This window comes from Coloeus monedula (assembly GCF_965178545.1).
Source record: "Coloeus monedula genome assembly, chromosome: 3".
In the NCBI taxonomy this organism is placed as follows: Eukaryota; Metazoa; Chordata; class Aves; order Passeriformes; family Corvidae; genus Coloeus; species Coloeus monedula.
The window spans coordinates 50,268,095-50,282,555 of NC_138783.1; the positions used below are offsets into that span (position 1 = coordinate 50,268,095).

At 41.0% G+C, this 14,461-nt stretch overlaps 1 protein-coding gene across 2 annotated transcripts in view; it reads right to left on the reverse strand.

The window, feature by feature from the left end:
- STARD13 (StAR related lipid transfer domain containing 13) overlaps positions 1 to 14,461 on the reverse strand; it is a 289,969-nt gene that overhangs the window by 151,854 nt on the left and 123,654 nt on the right. For both annotated transcript variants that reach the window (XM_082278693.1, XM_082278692.1), the window contains one exon: positions 12,711 to 12,744. In XM_082278693.1, the coding sequence (XP_082134819.1) occupies positions 12,711 to 12,744 (34 nt within the window). The remainder of the gene's footprint in view (positions 1 to 12,710; positions 12,745 to 14,461) is intronic.

The window sequence follows — 14,461 nt, forward strand, 5'->3', positions numbered from 1 at the left end:
TCACTGAGGTTGTCAAATCACCTTGTTTCGGCGATTTGAATTTGGTTTTCGGAAATCTTTCTAATCTTCAGGACCCTACGAAATCTTGAATTTGCTACAGATTTTGCCATCTGCTCACTCACTTGTCAAGATAATGAAGCTTTAAATGATACTTGTCCTAGTAAAATCTCTTGGGCAACCTATTATTAGCCTCTCTTTATTCTGAAAACTGACAAGTTCAATTTGTGTGTCTTTGGATCTTTTATTAAGTTTATGTTCTATGACCAAAGTTTCCTTCCCACGCTGATTTCTCACATTATTTCATCTCTATTTTGAATATCTCTAGAATATTAGTTTGGAAAGCCAAGATAAGTTTTATCTCTTCCTGTTTTTCTGTGCAAAAGCAGTTTCTTTTTTCTTTTTACAAAGCCATACTGGATCCTACATATGTATTCTCATTTGGGAATCTTATAGATTGCTTTGTTGTTTTCAGAAACATATGATAATTCATATGGGAAGCTGTAATCATTTTTGCTGCCCACAGCGACTTCTTTTCAACTTTAAATATGGGTATCATTTTATCTGCCTTGGACAGCTGAAGCTGATGAATGTGTTCCAACACTTCCACTTTTAGCTCCATTTCTGACAGTGGAAATTTCTTTGTCTCTTATTTGCAAAAAAGACTTCAGAATGGACTCACATCCAGGCATTAAGTCTGCTAAGGAAAAGACATGAAGGAAATACTCTGTCCAGGCACAAAAATTTAACGGTTTTGTAAACTATGCCCCTAAGTCTTAGAGTGTAAGTCCCTTTCCAGTTTTCAGAAGGGGTTGCAATTCATCATCTGTGAATATAAACAGGAATCTGGAATTTCAGCTTTTGGTCCTCAGTTTTTAAACCTTGCTTGTTACTGCCCAGAAAGGTGGCTAATCCCCAGCCAGTCAAGAAGACATAACCCACAGGTGATGCAATGATAGACAGTGATAGGTCCATTAACCAGCAGAAAGAAAAGCAAGAATTTGTTTTGATTGCAAGGGTGGAGAAGAAGTATTATGCATAGGTTAAGAGATCTTGCAGAGCCATTTGCCCATTTCACTGAGAACCAGAGAGGAGTAAGATGCTCTGGACAACACAGAATTATGGACTAGAGGCAACAGGAAAGGCAGAAGGAAGAGAAGGAAGGAAGACCACTGTAAGGCATCATGAGCAGGAGAGTAACCAGACTTTAACGTGGCAGTGACTTTAAGAGGAAACTAAACAGTGAATAGAAATGGTAAGGAGGAAAACTAAAACTGGACTTTGAAAAGAACGAAATGTAGAGAAAGGGAACAGACACAGGGGAGTCCAGAAGACTATCAGAGACAAAACCAGTAGGTGGGATTTGTGCATGGTGTAGAGAAGTGAGCAGAGCAAAGTGCTCTGGATACAATGATTTCTATTTGCACTGCTAGTCCAGGTTAACAGAATTAACTGAGTTAACTTTGAAATGCTTGGTTTTACATTTCATTCATTTTAACTTCATCTTTGAATCAGAAATGTTAATAAAATTTCAAAAGCAACAGATTTCCCTTCTTTGAATTTTACGCATCCACTGTTAAAAAAGAACTGAGGGAGGTGGGAAGGTGGCTTGGAGACAGATGTCCCTGAGAGGATGTCTCCATCCCAAACCAGCTGCCTGGAAGAGGTGCTACAGTAGGCCTGTGGAGGAGGACTTGATCTAGCCAAAAGAGATGTTACAATTTGAAAATGCCTCTCTACCCCCAGTTACAGAAGAGATTCTTAGAAAACCATTTTGGACTGGAGGTAAAGCTGGAGGTGTCAATTCCATCTCATATTTCCTGTTTCTGTGGAATTCTAATAGTATTTCAGTATTCAACCCTTTTGGACTCATTTCAAAATCTCAGGTTGAGTGTCCTTCAGTTTCACTCTAGTCTTTTCCAGGTCTCTAATAGATCTAAAAGCAAATTCATCATGACTCTCAATAGAATTTGTGTTCTGAAAGCCTATAACTTGTTTTTAACATGGGCTGTGTTTTGATGTGGAGACATAGGAATTGTTTTGCTGTTGAATAACAACTTCTCTCTTGCAGCACCAGCTGTAAAACATGAACACCTTGTTGGATCACACTCCAAAATCTGAAATGGGCATCCTGCCAAAGCTCAGGGCTTCCTTTTTGTGTTGACTGTTGCAATGTTCTTGTTTCTATTAGTATCACATTCCTACCACTTGTGCTTTTCAGACACCTACGGCCAAACTCAGTGTAACTCCACTGAGCTCACTGAAGCTGCAACAGAAGTGAATTTGTCTCAGTATGTCTGTAAATTAACCAGTCATTTAAGCTGGACAGTGACATTGATAAGCAATAACGGCACAGGAGTGGTGAAAGGAAGATATCTCCTAGTTAGTTTTGGACAGTTGACACTAACTCCGTTGTCAGATAAGCCTTACTGACTGTGGGAAAAGCTGAGTGGGAAAAGTCACACTCACCGCCTGCTAACTGTAGGAGGAAAACAGATCTGGAATGCAGAGGAAATCTTGACATTATCTGTTCCCCCAACCCCTACCAGCCAGGCAATCAAAATAACTAGCTGAGTATTGGTTGCCTCTGTTCCTGGCCCAAATAAATGTGCTTTCTTGACAGAGGTTTTGCTCACAGGAGAGGAGGCAAAGAGAAGGAAAGAGTCTAAAGTGTGGGGGGAGTGTTTCCTGCCAAAACCCAGGAGCAGCTTCTCTGTGACATCTAAAAGAATACTGATGAAATAAACCTAGTGCTGTAAACAGAGGCGGCTCTGCCATTTCCAAAGGGCAGCGATTCATGTCCGACAGCCCTGCAGCCCAGAACTCCAGTACTTCATCACTCCATTTGGTCTCCATTGACATCGCCAAGGACAGTGTGCCAGACTCTGCTAAAAGAAGGATCAAACCCAAGGGAACAGAACCACTGGAAAGGACTTCTCTGTTCCTGTCCAAATTGTGTTGTTTAAAGTGTAGCCATTTCAAATGAACACTTGAAGAGTAAATTTATTTCCTTTTGAGCCCTCATAAGACACAGGGTTTATCAAGACCTAAGGAAGCACAGTATACTATGCTTACATCAATGTACCATATATACATCACAGCAAATTAGAGACACTCTCACATATTTCTGCATACACTCACTTACCTAGGTGTAGCTTCATATTCTGGATATAAGCCCTATAAGGTTGTTGTTACACTTAAAAAATTCCAGAGATATGGGGTCATAGAGGAGGATCACAGCAACAAAAGCAACAAATGAAAAGGTACATTTTAAGCTACGCTACTGATTATATTGAGTTCTCTGATACATCATCCAGCCACTGAGTGTACTGCATCAGTTCTGTCTGTGGTATAAATAGGTGAAAATATAAAACACAAGTTTAGTTTAACTTTGGAAACTCATCCTACCTTTTTCTTACTACATCAGAGTCCAGAGAGCTGTAAATTGAAGATTTTGACCACGTGTTGGTCAGCAGCCAAGAAAAGAAAAGTGTGTGAAAGTAAGGGCTAACTTTGTGTGCTATATGTTTATCAAACTAACAGATGCCAGTATCAGTAGTCTGCTAGTGATGCCAGAGTACCTGCGGCATTATGCCTGATTTGCCTACTCAAAGAGCCTGGGAATCAAAATTTGTGGCTTCTCTCGATGGAGTCCTGGCATGGACAATAAGGCAGCTACTTCTGGGGAAGGCTGGAAAGAAGACCAGTCAGCTGGGGGATGTTTTAATTATTTCTTTCCATATTCTTTCTTCACTGGTTGGGAAGCAGGCACAGAAGAAACAATTCTCTGAATCCCTCCCTCCTATTTTGTACTGCAGATCCTTCTGTTTTTCTTTGACAGAAGTGGACAGCCAACATCCCGTGCCATAGACACTAAGTCTCTGTTTTTTCTGTACTAAGAAGCCTTGAGTTGCAGCTGACTGAGACAATGCTGACCACTCAGATGAGTTTTGGGCATGCAGGAGCAGGTACAGAGGCTCTCCATACAGCCCCAGCGCTATTGTAAGCCATTCGTGGAGCCAAGCTTAGCATGGATAAATGACACAGCAAAGAGCACCTGGCAGGATGGGGACCGTAACCTAGACACCAATCAGTTCATGGACCAACATGCCTAAAAATAAGCTGCTGACAAATTATTTGAATGCTGAATTAGAAACAAATGTAAATTTTTTAAGCCATCTTTTTGTATGAAAAATATTGATGATAATGTAAGGCTGTAAGGGAGGGAAGGACTTTGTTCTGCCTGTACAGTGCTCACAAGGACACTACTCTGGGCCTGAGGCCAATTGTCACTACCTCAGTTCAAAAAATTTAAAAATAATAAATGACTTAATTAGCAATCCAAGTGAGCAGCATTTTTAAGAGTTCCTGAAAGAACTACATACATTTTATGAAATATAGTGTTCCTGAGTTTCCCATTTCTTCAGCTACTTAGAGACATTTGAGTCTGAAATCTGTGAAAAGTAGAGGGCATATTTTTTCATTACAGATACAAATAATTTTCTCTACTGTTATAAATGCATTTTTAAGAGACTAACCATAATCCCAAAAAGTTGCTGGTGACTGCAGCTGGCACAGAATTACACTCTACAAAGAAGAATCCTTAATATTCTACAGGATATATGTACCCGCAAGATTCTATGCTAAAATCAGGTTACTTCTCAGAATTACATCATAGGAGCCTTATATAACAGCGTCTTTGGGAACCAAGAAATACTTCAGGGTAGGTATGTACCTAATATAAATAAATATCAAATAAAAACCTACAGCCATTACCTTCTCAAACTCTATGTCAAAAGCCCACACTTCATGAAGGCTGGAATAGCAGATTCAGATCCACTTAGTAATACCCAGATGTAAAGCAACCTTTTGCCCATCTGTTTTCTTGAACTTGCCTTTCCAATTGTTCTGCCTTCATAAAGATACAGAGCCAAGATCCCAACTGACAGATGACATTATATGCAATGGAATTATATATGGGACGGCTTTGGTATGTCTTTTGCATTCATATGCAGCCTCAGTCTCCTCCTCTGGCTGCATTTCAGTGGTGGCTTGACAGCATGGTGGAATTTACTAATTAGTTTATGCCTTGTGCTGAGCGCTCAATAAATACCAGTATCTCTATGTGCATTTCTGTCATAGCAACTTGCTGGCCTGGGTGGAATCTAATACAGAGAACAGGAAGGGCAGAGACTGGATGGTTTCCAGCTGAAAAGCCTTCTAAAGCAAACCTCCTGTTTCTTAGTAGTTGACATCAACACTACATAGCTCTTTGTCCTCCTCTAGTGGTCCCATTATATTTATGGAGAGGCTTATGCAGTGATTACTTCCTTCAAATTAATGCAGTCATTACCCAACTGCAAGCTGTTGAGGCTCGTACCTAGAGGTCCTGTGTTCAGTTCTGACACGAGCCACAGTTACATGGTGCTCATGGAAGGGGAAGGAGGCACCTTTGTTCATAGCCAGTCGCAGCTCCACAGATGCTGTGTGTCCTTGAGCCGTGGGCATCTCCTCTGAGCAGAGGCTGCACCACAGCAGGTTGTTCAATAGCAGGAAACAGTGGCATGGTCTGACTACAGCCCCTCAAAAGGTCCTATGTTGCAAAAGGTCAGAAGCTGACTGCTCTGTTTGATTGCTTTATTGTCCCAAATACTTTGCAATATGTTTCAGCCAGGAGCTTTTCTCTGTGTTTACCTGCCTGACTTGCAAACAAAGAAACAGCGCAAAACCTGTCTTATGTGCTGAGCTGTTCAGCGAGATGATGCATGTCACTCTGATGCAGCACAAAGCCTTAAACGTTAATACTTAGGAATTGATACTGAAGAGTTAAATAACAAAAGGTGAACCTAAAGAATTGCTGCAAGGGAAATGTTTTCTAATGGGAAACACTAAAATTGTTGGAACTGCTACCCATTAGAAATGCTTTCTGTGAAAGCAAAAGGTTCCTACCATATAGATTATTCTTCGTTTGTGTGTGTCTCAGAGCTGTAAAGCTTAGTTAGCATAATAAAAAGGCAGAGGTTTATTTTGCTACTTTTATACTTTAAAATGTCTAACCTTTCAGCTTTGAAAGATGTCTTGCCCAGGAAATAAAACACAAGGATGAAGCTTGCACTGTGGCTATCAGAGAGGTCTGAGGGAAAGGTCTAATTAAAACAGAAGACAAATATACTTTTTAATTATTATTATTATTCAGTGAAAATTTTCCAGGCATTTGTTGCTTTTGGAATAAATGTTAAATGGCAAAAGGTGCCTTTTTAAATGACTCTTGGAAACTCCCAGTTTAAAACAAGTTGGCTGCTCAGGAGCAAGAGAGCTGAATATGGCTATCTGTCTACAACATTTGTCAGGCATTTGTTCACTCACAGAAAAAAAATTACTTGAGAATCCTATGTCTCTGTGAACTTATGTTCTTATGAATTAAGTTTCTGGAAACCAACACCACCTAATTCCAACAGAGGCAAAACTTCAGAGCAATTTATCAATCTGAATTAGATCACCATTTACAGCAAAGTTCCTGTCACATCTCAAAAGCAGTTACAAACCCAAGCTCATGTACCAGCTGCTTAGTGTTCAGCTCTCCTTAGGAGTCCAAACTGAGTTAGGAAAAGTGCTTACAATATCTTCATTCTGAAACCACCTATATTTTGTACAGTTATGGACTAGATATTATTTTTAACATTTTTCATCTCTATTTTAAGTATTTTTCTTTCTTATTTAAAATGTTGACTAAAAATCAAAGTCACAGAAAGAACCATGGAGCAGGGAAATAAAGAAAGATATTTAGAATGACACTGAGTATTTGCACATGCATAAAGTGTTTTTATACATTGCTGCTTTATTGTTTTAGAAATGTCTTATATAAAAATCAGAGTATTTCTTAATAGATCAAGCTTTTGTCTATAATTCACATACTAAAACAGTAAACATATAAATTTCTAATCTATACCTGGCTGTTTTGGGGTTTTTTTTGAGAAACATCAATATCTCATTTTCCTCTTGCGTTTGAGAGCAGAAGATCCCAGTGAGCCCTCAGCTGCTCTAATACATCAGTAAGAGTTGAGAAGCAAAGATCTGCCTTTTTAGAAGAACAAAGAAGGGCTTTGTTCTATCATTTCTGATTATGGAAGGAAGAGGCAATCTCACTGCCTAATTCTGGAAGCCAAACTGGCGCTGCAGAGGTTAGAACTGGAGCCAAATGAAATGACCCTCTGATGCACTGACTGCAGGACAAGCACCAACTCTACCTACTTCTAATTTGAGCAATACAGAGCGTAACTAGTTAAGAGGCCACCAAACAGCTGGGTTTATTCAGTAGTTTAGTTTTACTGCTCAGGAAAACAGCCTGTTCATTTTTCAGTCCAAAGTAAGCACCTCCACTTCGTGCTGGAAACATGTCAAAGTGAGCCCACTCTGCTTTCTAGGAAGTGCACGGGATCATTGGATGAGGATGTTTTATTTTCCCCAGTTATTCAAGGTCAGGTTTTCATCTTGGGTAAACTTTTATAGCTGGAGTAATGACAGCACGAGACACAAGTACTGCCTAGGTCTTGCAAGGAGCTGCTGAATGTCTAATCCAGCTGCTGCTCCTCCCCTGAAGATGAGAGGAGGGGATTCACAGTCACAGCCTCAGCTCCACCACCAGCACACTTCCCGGGCATCCATGGCAAGTGAAAGGCTGAAAGAGATCACCTCCATCCCCCACGAGCAAGAGGAAAATCCCAGAATAGGTTATGATTCTGTGAGCCACATCCATTTCCCTGTTCAGAGTGTGATTAGCCCGTAATTCCTGCCCAGGGACTGCAGCAAAGGTGAAATAAAACCATGAGCATAAAACCTTATATGACTAAGGAAACATAAAAATATGTAATCAGTTGGAAGTACTGTACTCAGGTTTGATTTTATGATGAATCAAGCACCTTCAGTTTCTAACAAGAGCTAGATGGAGTTGCAGCTCCCTCCCATTTCCCAGAATCAGGCCCGTTCATTTTTTGTTGGCAGTTGTTCATATACAGCTGCCATACAGCACAGTTCTGTTTCTTACACTATGGAGACCTCTCCTTGAAATGAATTTGCATTATGCCTGGGCAAATATTGCAGTATCAGGCTGCTCATTAAAGCCCTGGGACCACAACTGCCTCTGTTTGAATTTTGTAATGTATCAGTCAAGGATACACAATTATCCTTGGATAATATGGAGTACTTCTGAAATGGCCAAGGTCACATGAGGATTTTATCGTATTGCTGCAGTGCACCATCTTCCTTGCCAGCCCATCACTGTTCTGCTACAGACTACATTACCATGCATCAGCAAATACACGAGCACACTGCTATATTTAGTGTTTCATACATACCACTAAAATAGAGGATGTGTCAGCTTTTAATCCGACTTCAAACTTTTGTCAGCAAAGTAAGGGCTCATTTTCCCTACCAGTGATGAAGTGTGCTCTGTGTTAGTCATCTTGAGCTATGTGGTGATAACTTTAAAATGTATTAGGCAGCTAGAATGCTCGATCTGAGTGGAATGTTTTTTACTAAGACATATACTAGGGGATAGTAAGGACGCACAGCATCAGTCAGCCAGGTTTTAATAGCGATGGCCAGAGGTTACCTACAAACCCAGCAGCAATCTGACAGCAAGAGGAGCAGCTAAGCAAGGTGCTGTCTGGGGTACCAGAGCAGACAATTAGGACCCGCTGCGTTACAAGGGCAGAAGAGATAGGTGGTGCAGAGTGGGTTTGGTTTTATGTACCTGGCAATATGAGAAGAAAAGCATTGATGATGGTGACTTGAACAGAGTGCTCTATTGCATGGTGATGGGACCGGGGCAGTCCTATTAATGGTATAATCTATTAATGACTGCAGGAATGTGGTTTAATGGCTGAAACCACAGGTACCACCAGGATAGCCACATTCATTCCCAAAGAAAGCAGGGTTCAGTGGATGAAGCTGATGTTTTCACAGGTCTTGGTAAACCCACAGAATAGGGTATTTTTTACACATTTGTAACACTTGCTTATTAATGCCATCACATACAAGCAGTACAAGGGTGAATTGCCTTCCTGTCTACTGTTTCTACAGAAAGCCAACAGACAACTTGCTCACCTCAGGCCAAGGGTAAGCCTCTCTGTGTGAAACCAGCTTTTCCACTCCAAACTTCTTGTCCTCTCTTGCAACTGTCCCTTGCACTTTGCTAAATACATCTTAAAGGGTGTGGGCAACACCACATTTGCAACCCAGGTCTAAGTCCAAATAACATTGTATTTACTTAGTAGTGTGAAATTATATAAATATATAAATATATAAATTTCCAAGTCTTTGTGAAACTCCATTTCAGCCCCGCCCAGAGCTGTCCATCCCAGCCCCATGATGCTGTGGCAGGGCTGTTCTCTGCCACAGCCCTACCCAGCCATGTGACCCAACCTGCAGACTGACATCCCATCCCATCCTTGGCCCATCCCTGTCCCCTCATCCTGGAGCTGTCTGACCACTGTCCCTGCATCTGTCCCAGTCCCCAGGGAGCCACCTGCTCATGCTGCATCCTGTCATGATTAAAGAAAACAGAAAGCAGAATAAATTCATGCCTCTAGTTATTTAATCTTTTTTTTTCCTAATGGCTAGATAGTCTTTAATTCCAGTGCATGCACTGTTATAAGTACCAGTGTTATTACATCTGGAAGAAATGTCACAAGGCCTGGCAAGCATGCAGTGACACTGCCAGCAATGCTGGTACTTCAGATGAGGTTCCCTGGTGTGGCTGGGTGGTCTGTGAAGCTGTAGCTTTTCTTAGACACATTTTGGGTATCCTGCTTAACATATTGCGAGGCACCCATTACAAATCCAGATAATGGAAGCCCCAAATGTTGCATTTATTTGAGGAAAAGAAAAAGTAAGTAACATAAAATGCAACAAGAGAAATAACAGCATTCCAAAGGGCAGGTTTTTCCGTCTCACACACGAAAATGGTTTACATGGAGAATGGCTGGAAGTTGAGGAAAGCCCAGCCTTGGGGAAGGGGCTGCAGAAGTTCCCACCCTGGCTGCAGCAGCTCTGAGCTGCCCTGTGCATCCCCAGCTCTTGATAGGGTGGGGTTAGAGGTGCTCTGTGGTGAGGAGGGCAGGGTGATGTCCCACTGTGACCCACTGGTACTCTGGAAAAAGACTCTTTTGGCCCCTGAGAGCTCTAGAGGTCTGACCAAGAAAGAGGTCAGAAGAATAAATGACAAAAGAGAATGAGAAAGAATAAGAAGTGGGGACGTAAGGGGAGAGTGATGCAGAAAACAAACTTGAGTAGAACAGTGAGTGCTGTGTTCTGTGTGTGGCTGACACAGGCAGGATGGGTTTTCTTGTCCTGCAAGAAATTCCAAAGCAGAAAATGTCTTATCCAGAAAGCACAGAAAATATCAGAAATGTTCAGCAACTGCAAACCTGTAGAAAACAGTTCAGCAACTGCAAACCTGTAAGAAACCCTTGTCTCTCAGTTCAAGACATAAATTTGGCCTTTTTTGTAATTTAAATCATGTTTTCTTTTTTTATGTCTCTCTTTTCCTTTTTAATACTTCAGTGTAACAAATTTCAAAGCCAAAAGTTTCAAAGTCAAATAAAAATTAAAACTTCTCACTTTGAAAACTGTTAAATCACTGCATGTTGAGACGTGTGTGCCTATTTTACAGAAATTATTTGAAATAGAAATTAATGGATGCTAACCTTTTCCTGTAATATGTTCTATTTGAAGAAATGGACATTTTCTGCCGGAAGCATTTTAATGACAAATTTATTACCAGCTTTACCATATGCTAGATTTCTATGATTAAAGTTTCACCTCAATGACCAAACTGTGTCAGAAAATGACCTGTCATTCTTCTTTCATGCCTGCAGTCATCAGATTTTCAACCATCATTCTGCAGTTTTACTGTTAAGATAGGTGCTAAAACTTTATCTCTTTTAGTGACAAAATAATATTGTTATAAAAGTAAAAACAATTAAAAATCAATCAGTATAAAGTGGGACCACTGCTAAAATAATTAGTTTTATTTAAAATGCATGTGCCATTGACATGTTTTCCTTTTCTTTATAAAGTGAGCCTTCAGTGGCACAGAGAGGTTTTGATCCAACAATGAATACAATTAAAACAATTGCTCAATCAATCTCAGAACTTATGAAATTTGTTTATCTTTGGAAAAGCCCAGGCATGTGTTTCATTGGCAAATACTGTCATGGAATAAATCCACATCCAACTCATAAAGCAGGAAAAGTTAATGCACACAGAGCTTGAATGAAAATACGTACATTTACACTATGCCCAGAAGCCTTCATATTTTGTTGACCTGATGTTAAGTACATGAGGGTGGAATTGCCTAGGGAGAGTTTTCTACCTCAGGGTTTTGGCATTTTGCTAAGCCACCATATTTGCCAGCAGAGCCACTGAATCAGTGAAGTTGGCTCCAAAAAGCCACATTCATCTGATTTTAACCGAGTTAAGGCTGGCCCTTGGAATGAACTGTGGATGCAGTTTAGATCAGAGACAGATACAAGAAGAAATCACTGAGTGAGAAAACTGGCTTAAACTAGTCCTTCAGGCCAAAACAAGATGCTAAGTCATCTAGGGACAGGGGGGTAATTACAGCACTGATGCCCAATTGCTTTCCTCTTAATTGGCATACACTGCATACATCCTGACTAACAAAACAGAAACTGCAGTCAGAGATGGGTGACTGACAGAGGTCAGTTGGTTTATGACTGAAATATTTCTAGCTGGCAAAGACTTTTGTGGGAATGAGGATTCATCTAGATGTTGGGGACATTTCTTTTTGCAAAACGGTGAGGTTGTTATTAAACTCCAGTAACCTGCATTCTGGGAAGCAGTTCCTTTTCTCTGTATTTCTTAATTGTGCTTCATTACAATTTAATAAGGACATTTACTCTCAATTAAGCAAATCATGCAAGCAGTTTCTTACGCTTGTTGCAATTAATTGGTTTTGTCAAATGCGGGTTTAATTGTGTGTTAAGTATCTTGCTGAATCAGGATCTGTGTGTGTGTACATATCTGTCTATCCAAATCTTTCCTTAGCTCCTGGCATGATAATGTATGTGCAGTTCAGGGTATCTGAGTCTTTAGCTCTACTTACTGCTCGAGTCTTGGTGCCTTGCTGGCACTAAATAGTTCCTCCATAATGGTCAAACTCACTAATGCTGTTAATATTGACAAATGCTTTAACCAGATAGTGGGCTATCTGCTAAGGGGAAAATCAGGCAGTGACTCTGCCACTTGGGACATGTGGGTCCCAGGGGCTTGTTATATTTTTTTGAAAAATATGCCTCTGTAATGTGCTTCTTCACCAGATTCAGCTGCTGTGTGATCACTGAGACAGAAAAAGCTCTGAGGTGCTCCTCATCTCAATTCATCTCATACACACACACCAGTGCCATCGCAACACCTTGAGTCCCACTCTGACACCGTAACAAATGCTTGGGTTTATCCCCATTATTGTAGAACTTACCTTGCAAGGTGTAAGTTGAAAGGTGATGAATTATCAGCTTTCTTAAGAACCACCTAAAACCTACACCACTAGGTCATGAACAGCAGCATGGAAGCAATTGTCACAACTGCACTGTACACCCATTTAACAGCAGAGACTCCCTGGGTCCTCCATCAATGCATGTATGATTACACAAGCCCCACCAAGAAACTTTCAAGAAGGAATGCAGCCTTACCTGCTTTTTCCTTGCACAGCTTCTGGAACAGCATCTGTAAGAAAGTGATTTTTCTTTAATAATTGTACATTTTTTCTTTCAAATAAGTTCCACATTTCAGGATGACAATCTGTGTAATTACTGATCATCACCACTTTACACAAGGCATAAAATCCAGATCTTATCAATAAAAATCATGCAGAATAATTTTGCTTGCTAATGACAACCTGGCACCTATTCTCAAACCAGGTTCACCTGTCTTGCAGTGAGTGAGCCTAGGAGCATACTCTACAAGCAGAGTTACGTGCTGCAAGGATACGTGAGGTACAACACACTGAAATATGCCTAAAAGGGTCTTGCAATGCTGGTGGGGCTCAGGGAGCAGACAGGCTGCTGAAAAGTTGTGTGGGCAGCTCTATTGATGGGCGAGCAACAGGACACTGTGACTCAGAAAGGCAGATGCATGTTTCCTGCTCATCTGTGACCAAGAGAGGGTTGCTCTGCCTGAGGCTCGTGGGCAAACTGACCTGCCATGCTGTTTTCTTCATATTTTTCACTTTGCTGCTTTGGGTTTGCCATGCTAAATGAAAGGGGTGCCATTAACACCACACTTGGATGCACCTCTTGGTCCATTACTTTTCTCTTTAATTGCTTTCAGTGCCCAAATGAGGAGGTTGTTGACAGTGATTAAATGCATTTCCTTTCACAGATCCATCAACTTTCTCAGCAATGCAGGCTGTAAATGAAACTAGCATAAGGGGTGAAACTGCAACTAATGTTTTAAAAATTAAACAGAAGGGTGAACAGATTCCTCCAGGTACCAGTGTGAAGTGCCCAATCTGCAGGCAGCTGAAAACACAGCCACTCCTGTGCCTTGCAGTGACACGCTCCCTGTTCCTGTTATCTGCTTGTCCCCACAGGGACAACCATCTGCACCTTTCCATCAGATGCACCAAGTGCTCCGTTATCTCTTCAGTCAATATTGCTTCTGCAGCCTTGATAGGAATCTGTCTATGAAAACATGTTTTTTATTTACCTTTTATTTAGTGAAGAATTTTACTGAGATATTGGAAAATTCCTCCTCTGAGCACAGAACTGAATTGATTAGGCATCTCTCTTACTAATAGGAAAAGCACAGCTAGACTACATTTTTTTTCCCTTCTGCAAGGCAATTTCATTCTAAAAGAGCCTCTTGCTCCATTGCGAGGTCTGCCTGAGCAGCAGCTGAAGCTGACCTATGTTTAGCCAGCAGGGATCAAGTGAAGTGGTCACTTCTGATGGGAAGATAACGAGTGGCTGAGTCCAAATCAGGTTTCATTAGTGGCGAAGCATCTCATTTCCATAGACGAGTAGGAAATGCAGGCACAGGCTGTGTCAATTGGCAAGGGACAGGCAGGTCCCACATGACTGTGCCAGGTTTTTGGGATGCCTTTCTGAGTGAGGCATATCATATTGTCCCTGCACTTTTCAGCGACCTGCAGTGTTGTTAATCACCCTGCCTGGGGACAGGCACCTGATTTTTAGCATCACAACTCTGGCATAAGCCCAGTGGATGCCCAAATTGCTATACTGAATCTTTGGATAAGCACTTCTTGAAGAAGACATAAATGATACGTGAATCAAAAATAAATATGTCAGTCCTTCATGGATAGCTGGTTTCCGTGTTCTAGTGCTGCCAGAAGGACATCAGCTATTAAAATGATACCCAGGCTATGTTAACTTCCAAGATCTTTTTAGGATGCCATACAAGAAGGATGCAGATTATTGCTGGA